We start from the raw sequence: 13,342 nt of genomic DNA on the forward strand, positions 1-13,342 counted from the left end.
CACAAGCTTTGCCTCGTCCATTAATTAAAAAAGAGAATAGAGTTTGTTTGTTACACCACACATATTACATAAGGTCCATTATTCTCCTGGCATTATGCTACCCAATTTGTGTGCACCCGCAGTAACCCAAAGTCTAGCTTCTCTTTTGATGGTATGGCTTTGCATGAATATGAGGATTTAGATATGAGTGCGTGCTCAGGGACGTTTAGGGGGTCAGATTTTGTCCAGTCCAATTGTAGATGCTCTTAGGAGAAGCACAACAAAAAGTATTCCAAGTCCAGTAAGACAGCATGACACATTTGAAAACAAAGCCTCGTGATTTGGCAATAGTAAAACTCATGCTAGACAGATCAACCTAGAATTGTCATTCAGTAGATCAACAGAACAAAACTCGCTAATAGAAGAAACATCAGTAACAAAACAGGAACAAAGATTTTACAATCCAAACACTTCCTAGTGATCATTTTGTTAAACCAATTGTCGATGCCTTCATGGTTCTACTGTGTTAGGATTTCTGCACGCCCGGTTGTGAGAAAGATCCGTGGTACGTCACAAGAAACCAGCTAGTCGTGAGCTGACAACGCTAGTCATTGCAGAAGCGAGCTGAACCCCTGCTCTTAGCTCTTGAAAGGTGCCTTGATGGTGCCCATGCTCGATCACTCATCTAAGGTGGCCTGTCGCTGGGATAATCTGGTGCTGCGCAATCCCAAGAGGCATTTTTCCATTTTCTTGATTCTCTCCTGATCCACTGCCATCACAACTGGGTTCCAACAAGCGCACAAGTGAGAGGAAAATCTCCATTCTAGTCACGTCCCTGTTGGCCTGCACAAATGGAACCAAATAAGGAACACCTGTCAAAGGCAGGCACGGAAGGAAGCAACTGACAATTAAATTCATAGGAAGAAAATGTTGCAACTCGTAGAATCCAAGGATGATCTGTACAAGTGCATTATCCGTGCAACCTGACCCAACCAAGGGATCTTAATAACATTGAACTACTTACCTCAACAGTGAATCGTGCCCAGATTTTATTTTTGCGTGCTTCCATCACACCCCTCAAGATGGTTAGTCCAAGACCTTTGATAAAGTCGGCTATTTCCAGGAAGATACCTCTGTCATCACAAATCATCTGCAGACATACTGATGTCAACAAATGGGAAGTATGTATATATAACAATATGTGAACTGAGATTAACAGGATGGATACAGAGAACAAACAATAGCAGAATCATTTACCTCCACAAGCATCTGACGAGGCCGGTCGAGATCCTCAACTATGATTGGGCATGTCATAGATTGGCTGCCGACGTTGAAGGCCCATGTTGCACCACCCTCAAAGTAGTCTTTCCAAAGAGGACCATTGTCACCGCTAAGTATCTGTTTGAAGATTATCAAATAGCACAGGAAAAGATTATACAGGGTTTGCAACTATTTTCTCATGGAATAAACTGCAGCAAAAAAATAACTGAAATTTGAGTGCGGCGATTCGGTGCCCAGGTGCATCTGCATTGGGGTGTGAACGGTAAATTCAAATAAAATAGCAAAAGAATCGACATTGAAGATGCTCCAATGCGCTAGGTGCGTGCAAAAAAATTGTGGTGAAATGGCATTTGAGGAGCTCTCAGAAAAAAAAAACTGGTCTCAAAGAAACTATGAAAAAGAACACTTCGGAGCCGATTTTTTTCGTGTGTTTAGAGCTCCTCGAATGTCATTTTGCCCCAAATTTTTGCACGCAGCTAGTGTGTTGGAGCATCTTCGATGCCAAATAATTTCAGATTGTTTTGAACTTTTTACTATTTTTTTTTTGAATTTACTGTTCATCAGGTGCAGATGAGCCTGGGCTCAGACGCGGAATCCTAGTGTATACCTTAGATTCATTAGAATCTTTGAGATTGTCAGCATGCTTTGTCACACTCTGCAAGAAAACCATGTGCTTGATGGTCTTTTCCAGTAAAGCATCAATGCTACACTGTTGACAACAAATGACATGAGAATAGCAGTTATTATGCTACAAGTACATGAGCATTTTAAAGTGAAGTGATATCTAAATAAAAAAAATCACCAAAGGACCATAAAATGCAGAAGTCAAACTAGAGGGTACCTTTGCACCATTAGGTACAAGTTCCCGGAGCTCCTTTATACGATCCTGAATAAGCTGACGGTCTTTTGGCCGGGGCTTAGAACTCTCTCCTGGTCGAGATCTCTTTCGATTTGCCTTGTTTGGTGTATCATGACCTTTGCTGTTTGAGGCTGACACGCTTTCACACTTCATGTTATGTCCACTCTCGATCCAAAGGCGTAACTGAGATTTGTGCATTCCATTGTTTTGGGAAAGACAACAATCCTCGGTCTTCTCTAGGAAACTTGGTTGTTTAACAAAATTTGATACAGCCAACTCATCCTTGACTAGCAAAGGAGGAGCACCAGATGATTCATGTTGCTTCATCACTTTTGAGCCACAATAAGAGCTGCTAGGCATGTCTGTCAATGAAGTCCTGCAAGACGCACTGTCACCAGAGATCTGCTTGCCACCAGGATTGACACTGGAGATAACTGCGTCCAATAATTGGTCACTATCAGTTAGTGAGAAGATTCCAGAAAAGGGGAACTCATCTTCCAGTGCACCAAAGACTGGAGAGGTATCGAGATAAACTGAGGATTCAAGTGCATCTTTTCCTGAGCTAGCTGGTTTTGCAGTGTTCCAGGTCGAGTCGCCATCCACATTGCGGCACAGATGAGGAAATTCAGCACCAAATATATCAAACAAATCATTTCCTGCAGTTGGATCCACACGAAGTGAGGAAGATCGCTCACTTGAAATGTCTGGGAGCTTCTGCCGATCCATATTCTTCAAACCTTGTATTCTTACAGCAAAACTGGAGTCATTTACTTCTTTAGCCTTTCTGTTTTGGCAAACACGATCCGAAATATCCACTTGATTATCTTGAGAAAAGTCTGTTTTAAATTCACTAGAAGTTTGAACTTCAGAGCCAGTGGATGGAGCTGCAACAGCATGACATGAGTCTCTTTTGGGACTCCCCATTTTCATAATGAATTGAGCAGATTGGGGGGTTTTATATGAAATAGCCGGTTTGTGCCCTATCATCCCAGAAGTAGAGTTACATCTTTGGTCTAATAGTTGACTTGCTGAGCAGTCATACAAGTTAGACTTGACTATGCTATTACCTTCAGGAAGAAAATCAAAGTTTCCATGACTGTTTAGAAAATCTAACACCTCACCCCCTCCATGCGATGGAGGCAGGTTCCGGAATGCAAGAGATTTTAGCAGAAGATTTCTGGTATCAGACGCCTCTTCCATGTTTCCCATTCCCAATTGTCCATCATTCATCAACAGTGGATGCTTTTCTGCTGATGTTGAGGTAGAAGAGAGAAAATCTGAGTTAACCACACTGCTTTGTGTGGTGCTTTCAACTCTCCTGTCACAGTAAGGAGTTTGTCGTCTGAACCTCACATCAGGAGCATATAAACTGTGGTCTCTGATAGCTTCACCATTTCTCTGTGCCACCTTAAGCAAGGAAGCTTTTCTTCCTATGTTTACTGATGCACTACTTGAGACTGCTGTCGCATCAGGAATATAGCACTGTTCATAAGTCGCTGGAGAACCACTGAAGGCTTTTGAGCAACCATCTGTAGGGTAGACACTCAGAAGACCATGTGAAGAGCGTGATTGGACCTTCTGGCTAGAATCATTTTTAGCTGAAGTAGATGCAACCATACTTGATCGATTGTTTAACTGAGAACACAGCTTCTTATACTGAAGCACATAAGTTGTATTTTCCATAACCTGTCATAAAATAAGCATTTTATGAGCTCTAACATGTTGGAACCACAAAGACAAGAGCTAAGTCCTAGTTCTAATGGTAAAACGCCAGAGCAAGTCCTCTTGATGTAGTTCTCAAAATGCTAAATAAGTAAATGTATAACAGAGGCAATTATATATCAATTTTTCATTCCAGTTCACCGCTCCAATCACAAGAAGCTTTGGTCTTCCTAGAACCTCACCGCAAATATAGTTTACATAAGGATTCGAAGGACAGAATATTTGCCCAGTCAACTACATAATATTCACAAATTAGTATCACTGTTCTACCTCATGGCCCATACTTAAAAAAAAGAATAATGTTATGACCGGACAGGTCTATACTAGGAAGAGGCCCACCGGGCATTAGTATTAGGGGCTTGTCCCGCAAGTTATCTTAGGCAAGTTATCTTAGGCAAGTTATCTTAGGCTAAAGTTATAAATACTAGTTGTAAGACACCGTTTGAGATCAAGCAATAAAGATATTATAATCTTCTGTTGCCCGGCTCCCCAAGGAGCCGGAACCCTAGCCGCCTCTCCCAACCCTAGCCGCGACGGCGCCCGACCGCCGGCGCGCCCGCTCCAGCCTCCGTCCCCCTCCTCCCTGTCCATACAACCTACGCCGGAGGCCTGGTAGGAACCCTAGTCCTACCAATTTGGTATCCAGAGACACCAGGCCGATCATGTCGCTTCCTCCATCACCGCTGCCGCTGCCATCTACCTCCGCCCCACCACTGTTGCTGCCGGCCACCTCCGCGCCGATGACGGCGATCACGTCCGGGACTGTCACCACCACCGCGCCGGCGCCGGTCACCACCACGGCGGATCCGCCCCCGCTCCTCACGCCCGAGGAGATGTCGGGCACCCTGCGGGAGCTCGTCCACGCCGTCCGAGGCATCAGCCTCTACCTCGCCGGGCACCAGTCCCCGCCACCGAACGCCGCCACCACCGCCTATGGGCCGCCGCCGCTACAGTGGCCCGCCCCGGCCTTCCAGGCGCCCTACGGAGGGGCGCCCCCGCCGCCGCTCCTGCTGCCGCACTACCCGGCCGCGGGAACACCTTGGCCAGCGTGGCCGACCACCGCCGCAGCACTGGGGGGCCCGCCTCAGCAGTCCCTCCCGGCGCCACCGCCGGCCCCCACGACGCAGGCGCCGGTGCAGCCGCACCACCAGGCGCCGCCGCCATCGCCAGCACCACCACCCGCGTCCCGGCCTACTGGTCGGCCCCTGCACCAGGTGCAGTTTCCGTCCTCGCCTTCGCCGATTCCCGCGTGGGCGACCGGCTCGTCTCCGGACCCGGTGTATACTACGGCGCCGGAACACCCGATGCCCTCTCTCCGATTTGATCGTCCCTCCATCTCGGCGAACTACGCCCCAGAGATACCCGACCCAGCACATGCGCTGCCGTTTACTGCAGCCCCCGGGCACGGTGGTCCGACACCCCCTCGCTTCGCCAAACTAGATTTCGCCACTTACGACGGCACGGAGGACCCCCTCAACTGGCTCAACCAGTGCGAGCAGTTTTTTCGAGGGCAGCGGACGCTCGCTTCGGATCGCACCTGGCTCGCGTCCTATCATCTCCGAGGCGCGGCGCAGACTTGGTACTACGCCCTCGAGCAGGACGAGGGCGGCATGCCACCATGGGAGCGCTTCCGGGAGCTTTGTCTCCTCCGGTTCGGGCCTCCTATCCGCGGGAGCCGATTGGCGGCCCTCGGTCGTTTGCCTACATCCACGGTGCAGGACTACGCCGACCGCTTCCAGGCCCTGGCATGCCATGCGCCGGGCGTCTCCGCGACTCAGCGCGCCGAGTTATTTGTGGGCGGATTACCAAACCATATCCGCGTGGACGTCGAGCTCCGAGATCCCCCCGACCTCCAGACGGCCATGTACTACGCCCGGGCCTTCGAGCAGCGGGCTCAGACGCTACAGCAACCGGCCGGCCGGGGCGGCCGCCTTCCCAGTCGACCCGCACCATCACCTGGCCGGCCCCCTCCAGCCTCGGCGACCACCTCTTCGGCCACCACCCGGACCTTCCGTCGGTTGTCCCCGGCCGAGCAGCAGGAGCGTCGCCGTCAGGGCCTCTGCTTCAACTGCGATGAGCCCTACTCGCCGACCCATGTCTGCCCCGCCTATTTTACTTGGAGACGGTCGACTACACCGAGGCGGACGACTCGACCAACGAGCCACCACCCGCGGCGGCCGCGGACGCGCCCGCGGATTCTACGGCAACGGCGTGCGTCGTCTCCCTCCACGCTCTTGCCGGCATCCGTGGCGAGCGGACCATGCTGTTACCGGTGACGGTCCATGGCGAGCGGCTGGTGGCCCTGCTGGATACTGGCTCCACCCATAATTTCCTACCCGCGGCGACCATGCGTCGGCTAGCACTGCCGACCACGAGCGGGGAGCGCCTGCGGATCACGGTGGCAAACGGTGATCGCCTCCAGTGTCATGGGCTCGCCCGTGACGTTCCCATCTCCATCTGTGGCGAGCACTTCTCCATTACCTGTGCCGGGATCGACCTCGGCTGCTTCGACTTCATCCTCGGGGTGGACTTCCTCCGGACCCTTGGGCCCATCTTGTGGGACTTCAACGTGCTCACGATGACGTTCTGGCGGCTAGGCCGCCGCATCCGGTGGGACGGCCTTGGGGGCGCCGCGCCGGCCGTGCCACACCTCCAGCTGGCCGCCGCGTCCCAGGAGGCCGAGCACCCCCTGCTGGATCCCCTTCTGCAGCAGCACAGCGATCTCTTCGACGAGCCTCGGGGTCTTCCGCCCGCCCGGGTGTACGACCACCATATTCACCTTGTACCGGGTTCCACCCCCGTGGCGGTTCGGCCCTACCGCTACCCGCAGCTGCAGAAGGATGAGTTGGAGCGACAGTGTGCCCTTATGCTCGCGGCAGGCATCATCCAGATCTCCACGTCGCCCTTCTCCGCACCGGTGCTTCTCGTCCGCAAGACGGACGGCATGTGGCGTTTCTGCATCGACTACCGCGCCCTGAACGCGCTCACGCTCAAGGACAAGTTCCCTATACCGGTGGTCGACGAGCTCTTGGATGAGCTCCATGGGGCGCGCTTCTTCACCAAGCTCGATCTCCGCTCGGGCTATCATCAGGTGCGCATGCATCCAGACGACATCGCCAAGATGGCGTTTCGCACCCACCATGGCCACTTCGAGTTCTTGGTGATGCCCTTCGGCCTCGCCAACGCCCCGGCGACTTTCCAGGCCCTGATGAACGACGTCCTTCGACCCTACTTACGGCGGTTTGTGCTTGTTTTCTTTGATGACATTCTTATCTACAGCGCCACCTGGGCCGAGCACCTCCAGCACGTCGCCATTGTCTTAAACGAGCTTCGGGCGCACCACCTCCACCTTAAGCGCTCGAAGTGCTCGTTCGGGACACCTACCGTCGCCTACCTCGGCCATGTCATCTCGGCCGACGGGGTGGCGATGGACGCCGACAAGGTGGCGGCCGTCTCTGCATGGCCGACGCCTCACTCGCCGCGGGCTCTCCGCGGGTTCCTCGGCCTCGCCGGCTACTATCGAAAATTTATCCGGGAGTTCGGGCTCATCGCGGCGCCCCTCACGCGGTTGCTTCGCCGCGACGCTTTCGCCTGGGACGACGAGGCGACGACGGCGTTCGAGGCCCTCAAAGGGGCCCTCACGACAGGCCCCGTCCTCCAGATGCCCGACTTCGACCGCCGTTTGTGGTGGACTGTGACGCCTCGGGCGCCGGGTTCGGCGCCGTGCTTCATCAAGGCGATGGGCCACTCGCTTTCTTCAGCCGGCCCTTCGCTCCGCGCCATCTTAAGCTGGCGGCATACGAGCGGGAGCTCATTGGCCTCGTATAGGCCGTTCGTCATTGGCGGCCGTACTTGTGGGGACGATCCTTCCACATTCGCACGGACCACTACAGCCTGAAGTTCTTGCTGGACCAACGGCTATCGACCGTGCCGCAGCACCAGTGGATCAGCAAGCTCTTCGGCTTCGACTTCTCCGTCGAGTATCAGCCGGGCCGTCTTAACATCGTGGCCGACGCGCTGTCCCGTCGCGACTCCGACCTCGCTCCCTCCACCGACGAGTCCACCGGGGCGGCCCTGTGCATCCGCTCTGGGCCGACGTTCGGTCTCTTCGCCGACATTCGCCGCGCCACTGCGACGACCGACGATGTCGTCCTTCTTCAGCAGCAGCTCACGGCCGGCGACCTGGAGGAGCCTTGGCGCTTCTCTGACGGACTGCTTCTCCATGGGCGCCGGATCTTTGTTCCGGCGCATGATGATCTCCGTCACCAGGTGTTACAGCTCGCCCACTTGGCGGGTCATGAGGGTGTGCAGAAAACCCTCCATCGTCTTCGCGCCGACTTCTACATCCCTGGCGATCGCGCCCTGGTCCGCGATTGGGTTCGGTCTTGTCAGACTTGCCAGCGCAACAAGACGAAGACCCTGAGGCCGGCTGGTTTACTTCAGCCTTTGGAGGTGCCGTCTCAGGTTTGGACGGATATATCCATGGACTTCATCGAGGGCCTTCCCAAGGTGGGCGGCAAGTCGGTCATTCTCACAGTGGTCGACCGCTTCTCCAAGTACGCCCACTTCATCGCGCTCGGCCATCCATACACGGCGGCGTCAGTGGCCAGGGCCTTCTTCGACGGCATCGTCCGTCTCCACGGGTTCCCTGCTTCGATCGTCAGTGATCGAGACCCAGTGTTCACAGGCCATGTCTGGCGCGACCTTTTCAGGATGGCGGGTGTCCAGCTTCGCCTGAGTACGGCGTTTCATCCTCAGACAGATGGTCAGTCTGAGGTGGTTAACAAGGTCATTGCCATGTATTTGCGTTGTGTGACAGGTGATCGGCCTCGCGCTTGGGTCGATTGGCTCTCTTGGGCGGAGTACTGCTACAACACCTCTTATCACTCCGCCCTACGCGCGACGCCGTTTGAGGTGGTCTATGGTCGTCCACCCCCGCCTATACTTCCGGTGGACCCGGAGACGGCTCGGACGGAGGTTGCAAGTGGCCTTATCCGCAGTCGTGACGAGATGCTTGCTGAGGTTCGTCAGCGTCTCCTTCAGGCACAGCAGCTGGCCAAGCACTACTACGACGTTCATCATCGCGAGGTGGAGTTTGCGGTGGGTGATTGGGTGTGGCTGCGTCTTCTCCACCGCTCTACGCAGTCACTCGATCCACGTGCGAAGCGCAAGCTCGGCCCTCGCTACGCCGGGCCCTTCCCTATCTTGGAGCGCATTGGGAAGGTGGCCTATCGTCTTCAGCTTCCGGCCCGCGCTCGCATCCACGACGTCTTCCATGTTGGGCTGCTCAAGCCTTTCCGTGGCGAGCCACCGGCGGCTCCTCCAGCGCTTCCTCCAATCGCCGATGGTCGCATTCTTCCCGAGCCAGCAAAGGTGTTGCAGGCGCAGCTCTGTCGTGGCGTCTGGTTCGTCCTCATTCAGTGGGCGGGCCTTCCGGAGGAGGAGGCTACTTGGGAGCAGCGTGACGAATTCCGCCAACACTATCCAGACTTTCAGCTCGAGGACGAGCTGTTTGCGCAGGCGGGGAGAGATGTTATGACCGGACAGGTCTATACTAGGAAGAGGCCCACCGGGCATTAGTATTAGGGGCGTGTCCCGCAAGTTATCTTAGGCAAGTTATCTTAGGCTAAAGTTATAAATACTAGTGGTAAGACACCGTTTGAGATCAAGCAATAAAGATATTATAATCTTCTGTTGCCCGGCTCCCCAAGGAGCCGGAACCCTAGCCGCCTCTCCCAACCCTAGCCGCGACGGCGCCCGACCGCCGGCGCGCCCGCTCCAGCCTCCGTCCCCCTCCTCCCTGTCCATACAACCTACGCCGGAGGCCTGGTAGGAACCCTAGTCCTACCAAATAAACTTCAAGACATGTTGTGGGATATGTATGCTGATATGCATTGTCAAAAGCAGGGCATCTTACCACACTAGTAGAGCCTAGCTGTAGTACACCACGTGGTAACACAGGAATTATTGCAATAGTCTGCGCAACAACCGAACAAGTATAAATTATTAAGAGATCAGAAGTTAAAAAGTCAGTAAATAATCTACCATGCAAGGGCGAAATTCTACTAACCTGAATGCCAGCTCTGAACTGATGATTCATCTCCGCAGCAACCTATCACCACCAGAAGACAACAGCTTATTGTTCCATTATGAAAGGGCACATAACAATTGGGGATAACCAAAACAGCCAGAGCAACAGATAAAATCAAATTGCATTGTTATTAAAAGAAAATTAGAAATCATTATGGAAAAAGATCATGGTTAGCTCAAGCCTGTGTGGCAAATCATGTTAAGTTGTTAACGAGAAACTCTACATGATTTCCACTTGTTCAAATACCATTTGTGTGCTTTTGCAACTAGCTTATCAAGTGACCACTTATGTGGCAGAACAATAGATCAAACTCACTACAAGCCAAAATTTCAACACAGAAGGAACAAATATGTGAGGAAAAAATAACCCCACAAGGATTGTTGCGATGACATAAATTCCTGGACAGCATGCTATTAATGACACAGCAGCAAAAATGAACCAAACAAAACTGAATTAGGGCTACAGGCATGTTTGGTTCATAGCTACTTTGCCACAACTAAACTTAGGCAAACTGTGGATGCCACAAAAAATGTGGCGAACAAAATGGCCACCACAAGTGTGGCAAGATTTGGCAAATAAATGAGTCTATGACATGTGGACCATGTAGTTAGAAAAGTGTGGCAAGCCATAAGTGTGGCAATGAACCAAACACATGCCTAAGGTTTTGTGGCACGACTAATGTTAGGTGTGGCAACCTTAGGCTACAAACCAAACATGCCCTATATTTATATCAGTTCACGAGAACGAAGAAGAAGAATTTATACCTCGGATCTGAGCCTGTGATCATTGGTAGTATCATGGATAATCCACTGATGACTCCCAGTAAAAGCAGCACGGCCGATGGTACTGAAAAAACAGAAAATGTAGCATCTATCCATCAATAAAAGAAATCAACCAAGAACATTGTGCTAGCTAGTAACAAACAAATGATGTTCCCGGTTCTTCCTTACCCTTCTCCAACAATATGAACCTGCGATGCCATAACCTTCCTAACTAGGGCGCACACAGTGCCACCTGATTCACAGCCAACCTCAGAAGCCTCAGATCCAGTTGGACAAGATGCGTGGCCACAGTAGCCATCCTCCCACACTAGATGCCTGCACATCACCAAGGGAAAACAGTGCGCGCAAATCATCAAAGAAAACCCAAATTCCCAGCGCATCAAAAAGTTCATTCCACATTGCATTCAGCATTCCTCCATGATCCCCACATCGTGTCCCCATTTCTCCCTCTCCCAAAAAAGCTTGCACGGAATTGCAACAACATCTCGCACATTCACGCTCTTTTAAGCCTCAGGAGCTAACACGAACTTGCACAGACAAGGTGGTAGTAGCTTTTTGGTTCATGTTCCTTGTTGTAAAGGCGTTACTAAATTTGCAAGCATGAGTGAACGCCCACACGAGCGTACGGGCGTTCTTTTTCCAGGCACTATCTTTCCCACAAGGAAAGGAGTCCCTTATTAGTAATTGCTGAGGAATATACCCATCCTACGAATCTTCCTCGCGGATGCTTCATTCGTACGAGACAAATCTAGCTGAAATGGAATGTTCAAGACTTTGAACCCAGAAAAATGAAGAAAAGACACTGAAGCCTGGGGGGGGGGGGGAGAGAAAAACTAGAACTTGGTTTTGAGATTTTCCGCAAGATCGAGCGGGGGGAGAAGATTGTGACAAAAAAAGAAGTCCAAGAGAAGGATGGAAGGCTTACACGGGGTCAGCAGCGCCGATGGCCTTCCAGAAGACGGCGTAAGACCACCCGACCTCCTCGCAGAGCCGCCGCAGCGCCTCCCCCACCGCCATCCCCGCAGCCCCACAGCCCAACGGAACCCTAACGAGCAAACCCTAGCTTCTTCGACGGGGGGAGAGAGGGCGACGAAAAGACGAGCAAGGACGCTGCTGCCTCCCTAGGCGCAGCGAGAGCCGGCGCGCCCGGCCTGCCTCGCGCGGACCCCGCCGTCCCTCTGCTCTGCCGCAACAGGAACGCCAACACTTGCTCCGTTGGCCGCCGGCGCGCGGCAAGCGGCCATCAGTGGGGCTCGCCACCAGCCGCGGGCGCTGGTCCCAGCGTCGGTGGGGACCTCGGGACCACGGCGCAGCACCAGAGATGGCCGGCAGGAGAATGGCGCGGGGTCCCCGGAGGAGCGTCGCAGCCGCACGGCGGCGGGCGAGCGAGCAATGCGGTCTTGGATTTGGCTGCCGCTGCGCGTCCTCGTCAATCTCTTTGTTCCTTCTCCGCTTTCGCTTTGGTTTCTCACTCTGGTCTGGTTTGGGAGTCTTTGGCCTCTCTAGGGTGTGCTTGGCTTGTGTGAGTGTGTGAGTAAAATTTCGCTCTGGCTTTTTCTTTGTCGCTTTCTTTGGTTGCCCCTCCTTTTCCTTTGGCCATCGCGGCTCCCGAGGCGGGCATCATTCCCTCCACGAGGGGCAGGATGGGCATTCCCCCAGCTACCCCTCCTTTTCCTTTATGTATTTTCACCTAGGTTAAATAGTGCTCCTCTCCAACACATCACCATCCGCTAACAGCTAATATTGATCTAACTATAACCCTATGGTCTTATTCAAAACATATCTGAATTTACTGAATTAATTGTTTAAAACTACTCCCTCCGTTTTATATATATAAGAGCATTTTTTAGCATCTTCAAGGCGGACCCGTAAACCTCCACAACCATTCGAACAGCGTTGTTCGGATCGCGGAAGCCATCCAAGGATGTCCTGTAACGGTCCGCGGGGCGGTCCGGGCACGATTTCTTCCGCAAACCGGAGACAAAACATGGGGGCTTTGAGAGAGTCCGGACCAATCCCAAACCCGCTTCTGACCGCCCTGTCCCACCAAAGCCCTTCCTCCCCCTTCCGCGTGCTTTCTCGCCCGGCGCCGACTTCCCACATTATGCCGCTATAGAGCGTGTCGCTCAACATTGAAGACGGCTCAGGACTGACGCGACCTCTCACCGCCGCCGCCATTGAAGCGACGCGTCGGCCGAGAGCGACGCGTCTCTGGTGTCCGCGTTGTTCAATGCCGGAGGCGCATGACTGGACGGGACATGATGGATATCTACCACGCATGTTCAATGTTGTTGTCCGTCCGTATGCCGACATTGACCAGGCTCACCGGCCAAGAAACCCACTCCGGCGCCATGCATTGACGCACCCAGACGCCTCGCCTCGCCTCGCCGGAATACGCTATTTAAAGACGGCTATACCCGGCTAACTCCACACCACAACACAAGCCCATACCCATCCTTTTTCCTTGCATGCATCTGCCATGACTGCAGGCGGCGAAGCTTTGTGGGAGAGCCTTTCTACGAGCACGTCGTGGCCACGCTCGCCACCGCCTGGCAGAGCCGCCGTGCCAAGCGAATCGAGACTGGCTTGCCGGCCAGCTCGCCCGAGGTCTCCAACGACGAGGACAAG

General features: G+C 53.3%; 1 protein-coding gene across 1 annotated transcript; it reads right to left on the minus strand.

Moving 5' to 3' along the window:
- Positions 1-298: 298 nt before the first annotated feature.
- Positions 299-12,253, minus strand: LOC123111124 (transcription factor LHW). Its single transcript, XM_044531814.1, has 10 exons — positions 11,640-12,253; positions 10,883-11,029; positions 10,697-10,778; positions 9,912-9,953; positions 9,759-9,818; positions 2,102-3,805; positions 1,868-1,969; positions 1,237-1,377; positions 1,004-1,129; positions 299-822 (listed from the first exon to the last, which is right to left on the minus strand). The coding sequence occupies exons 1-10, from the start codon at positions 11,729-11,731 to the stop codon at positions 661-663; spliced, it is 2,658 nt and encodes an 885-aa protein (XP_044387749.1). The 5' UTR covers positions 11,732-12,253; the 3' UTR covers positions 299-660.
- Positions 12,254-13,342: the final 1,089 nt, after the last annotated feature.

The sequence above is a fragment of the Triticum aestivum genome, chromosome 5B (assembly GCF_018294505.1).
Source record: "Triticum aestivum cultivar Chinese Spring chromosome 5B, IWGSC CS RefSeq v2.1, whole genome shotgun sequence".
Classification (NCBI taxonomy): domain Eukaryota; kingdom Viridiplantae; phylum Streptophyta; class Magnoliopsida; order Poales; family Poaceae; genus Triticum; species Triticum aestivum.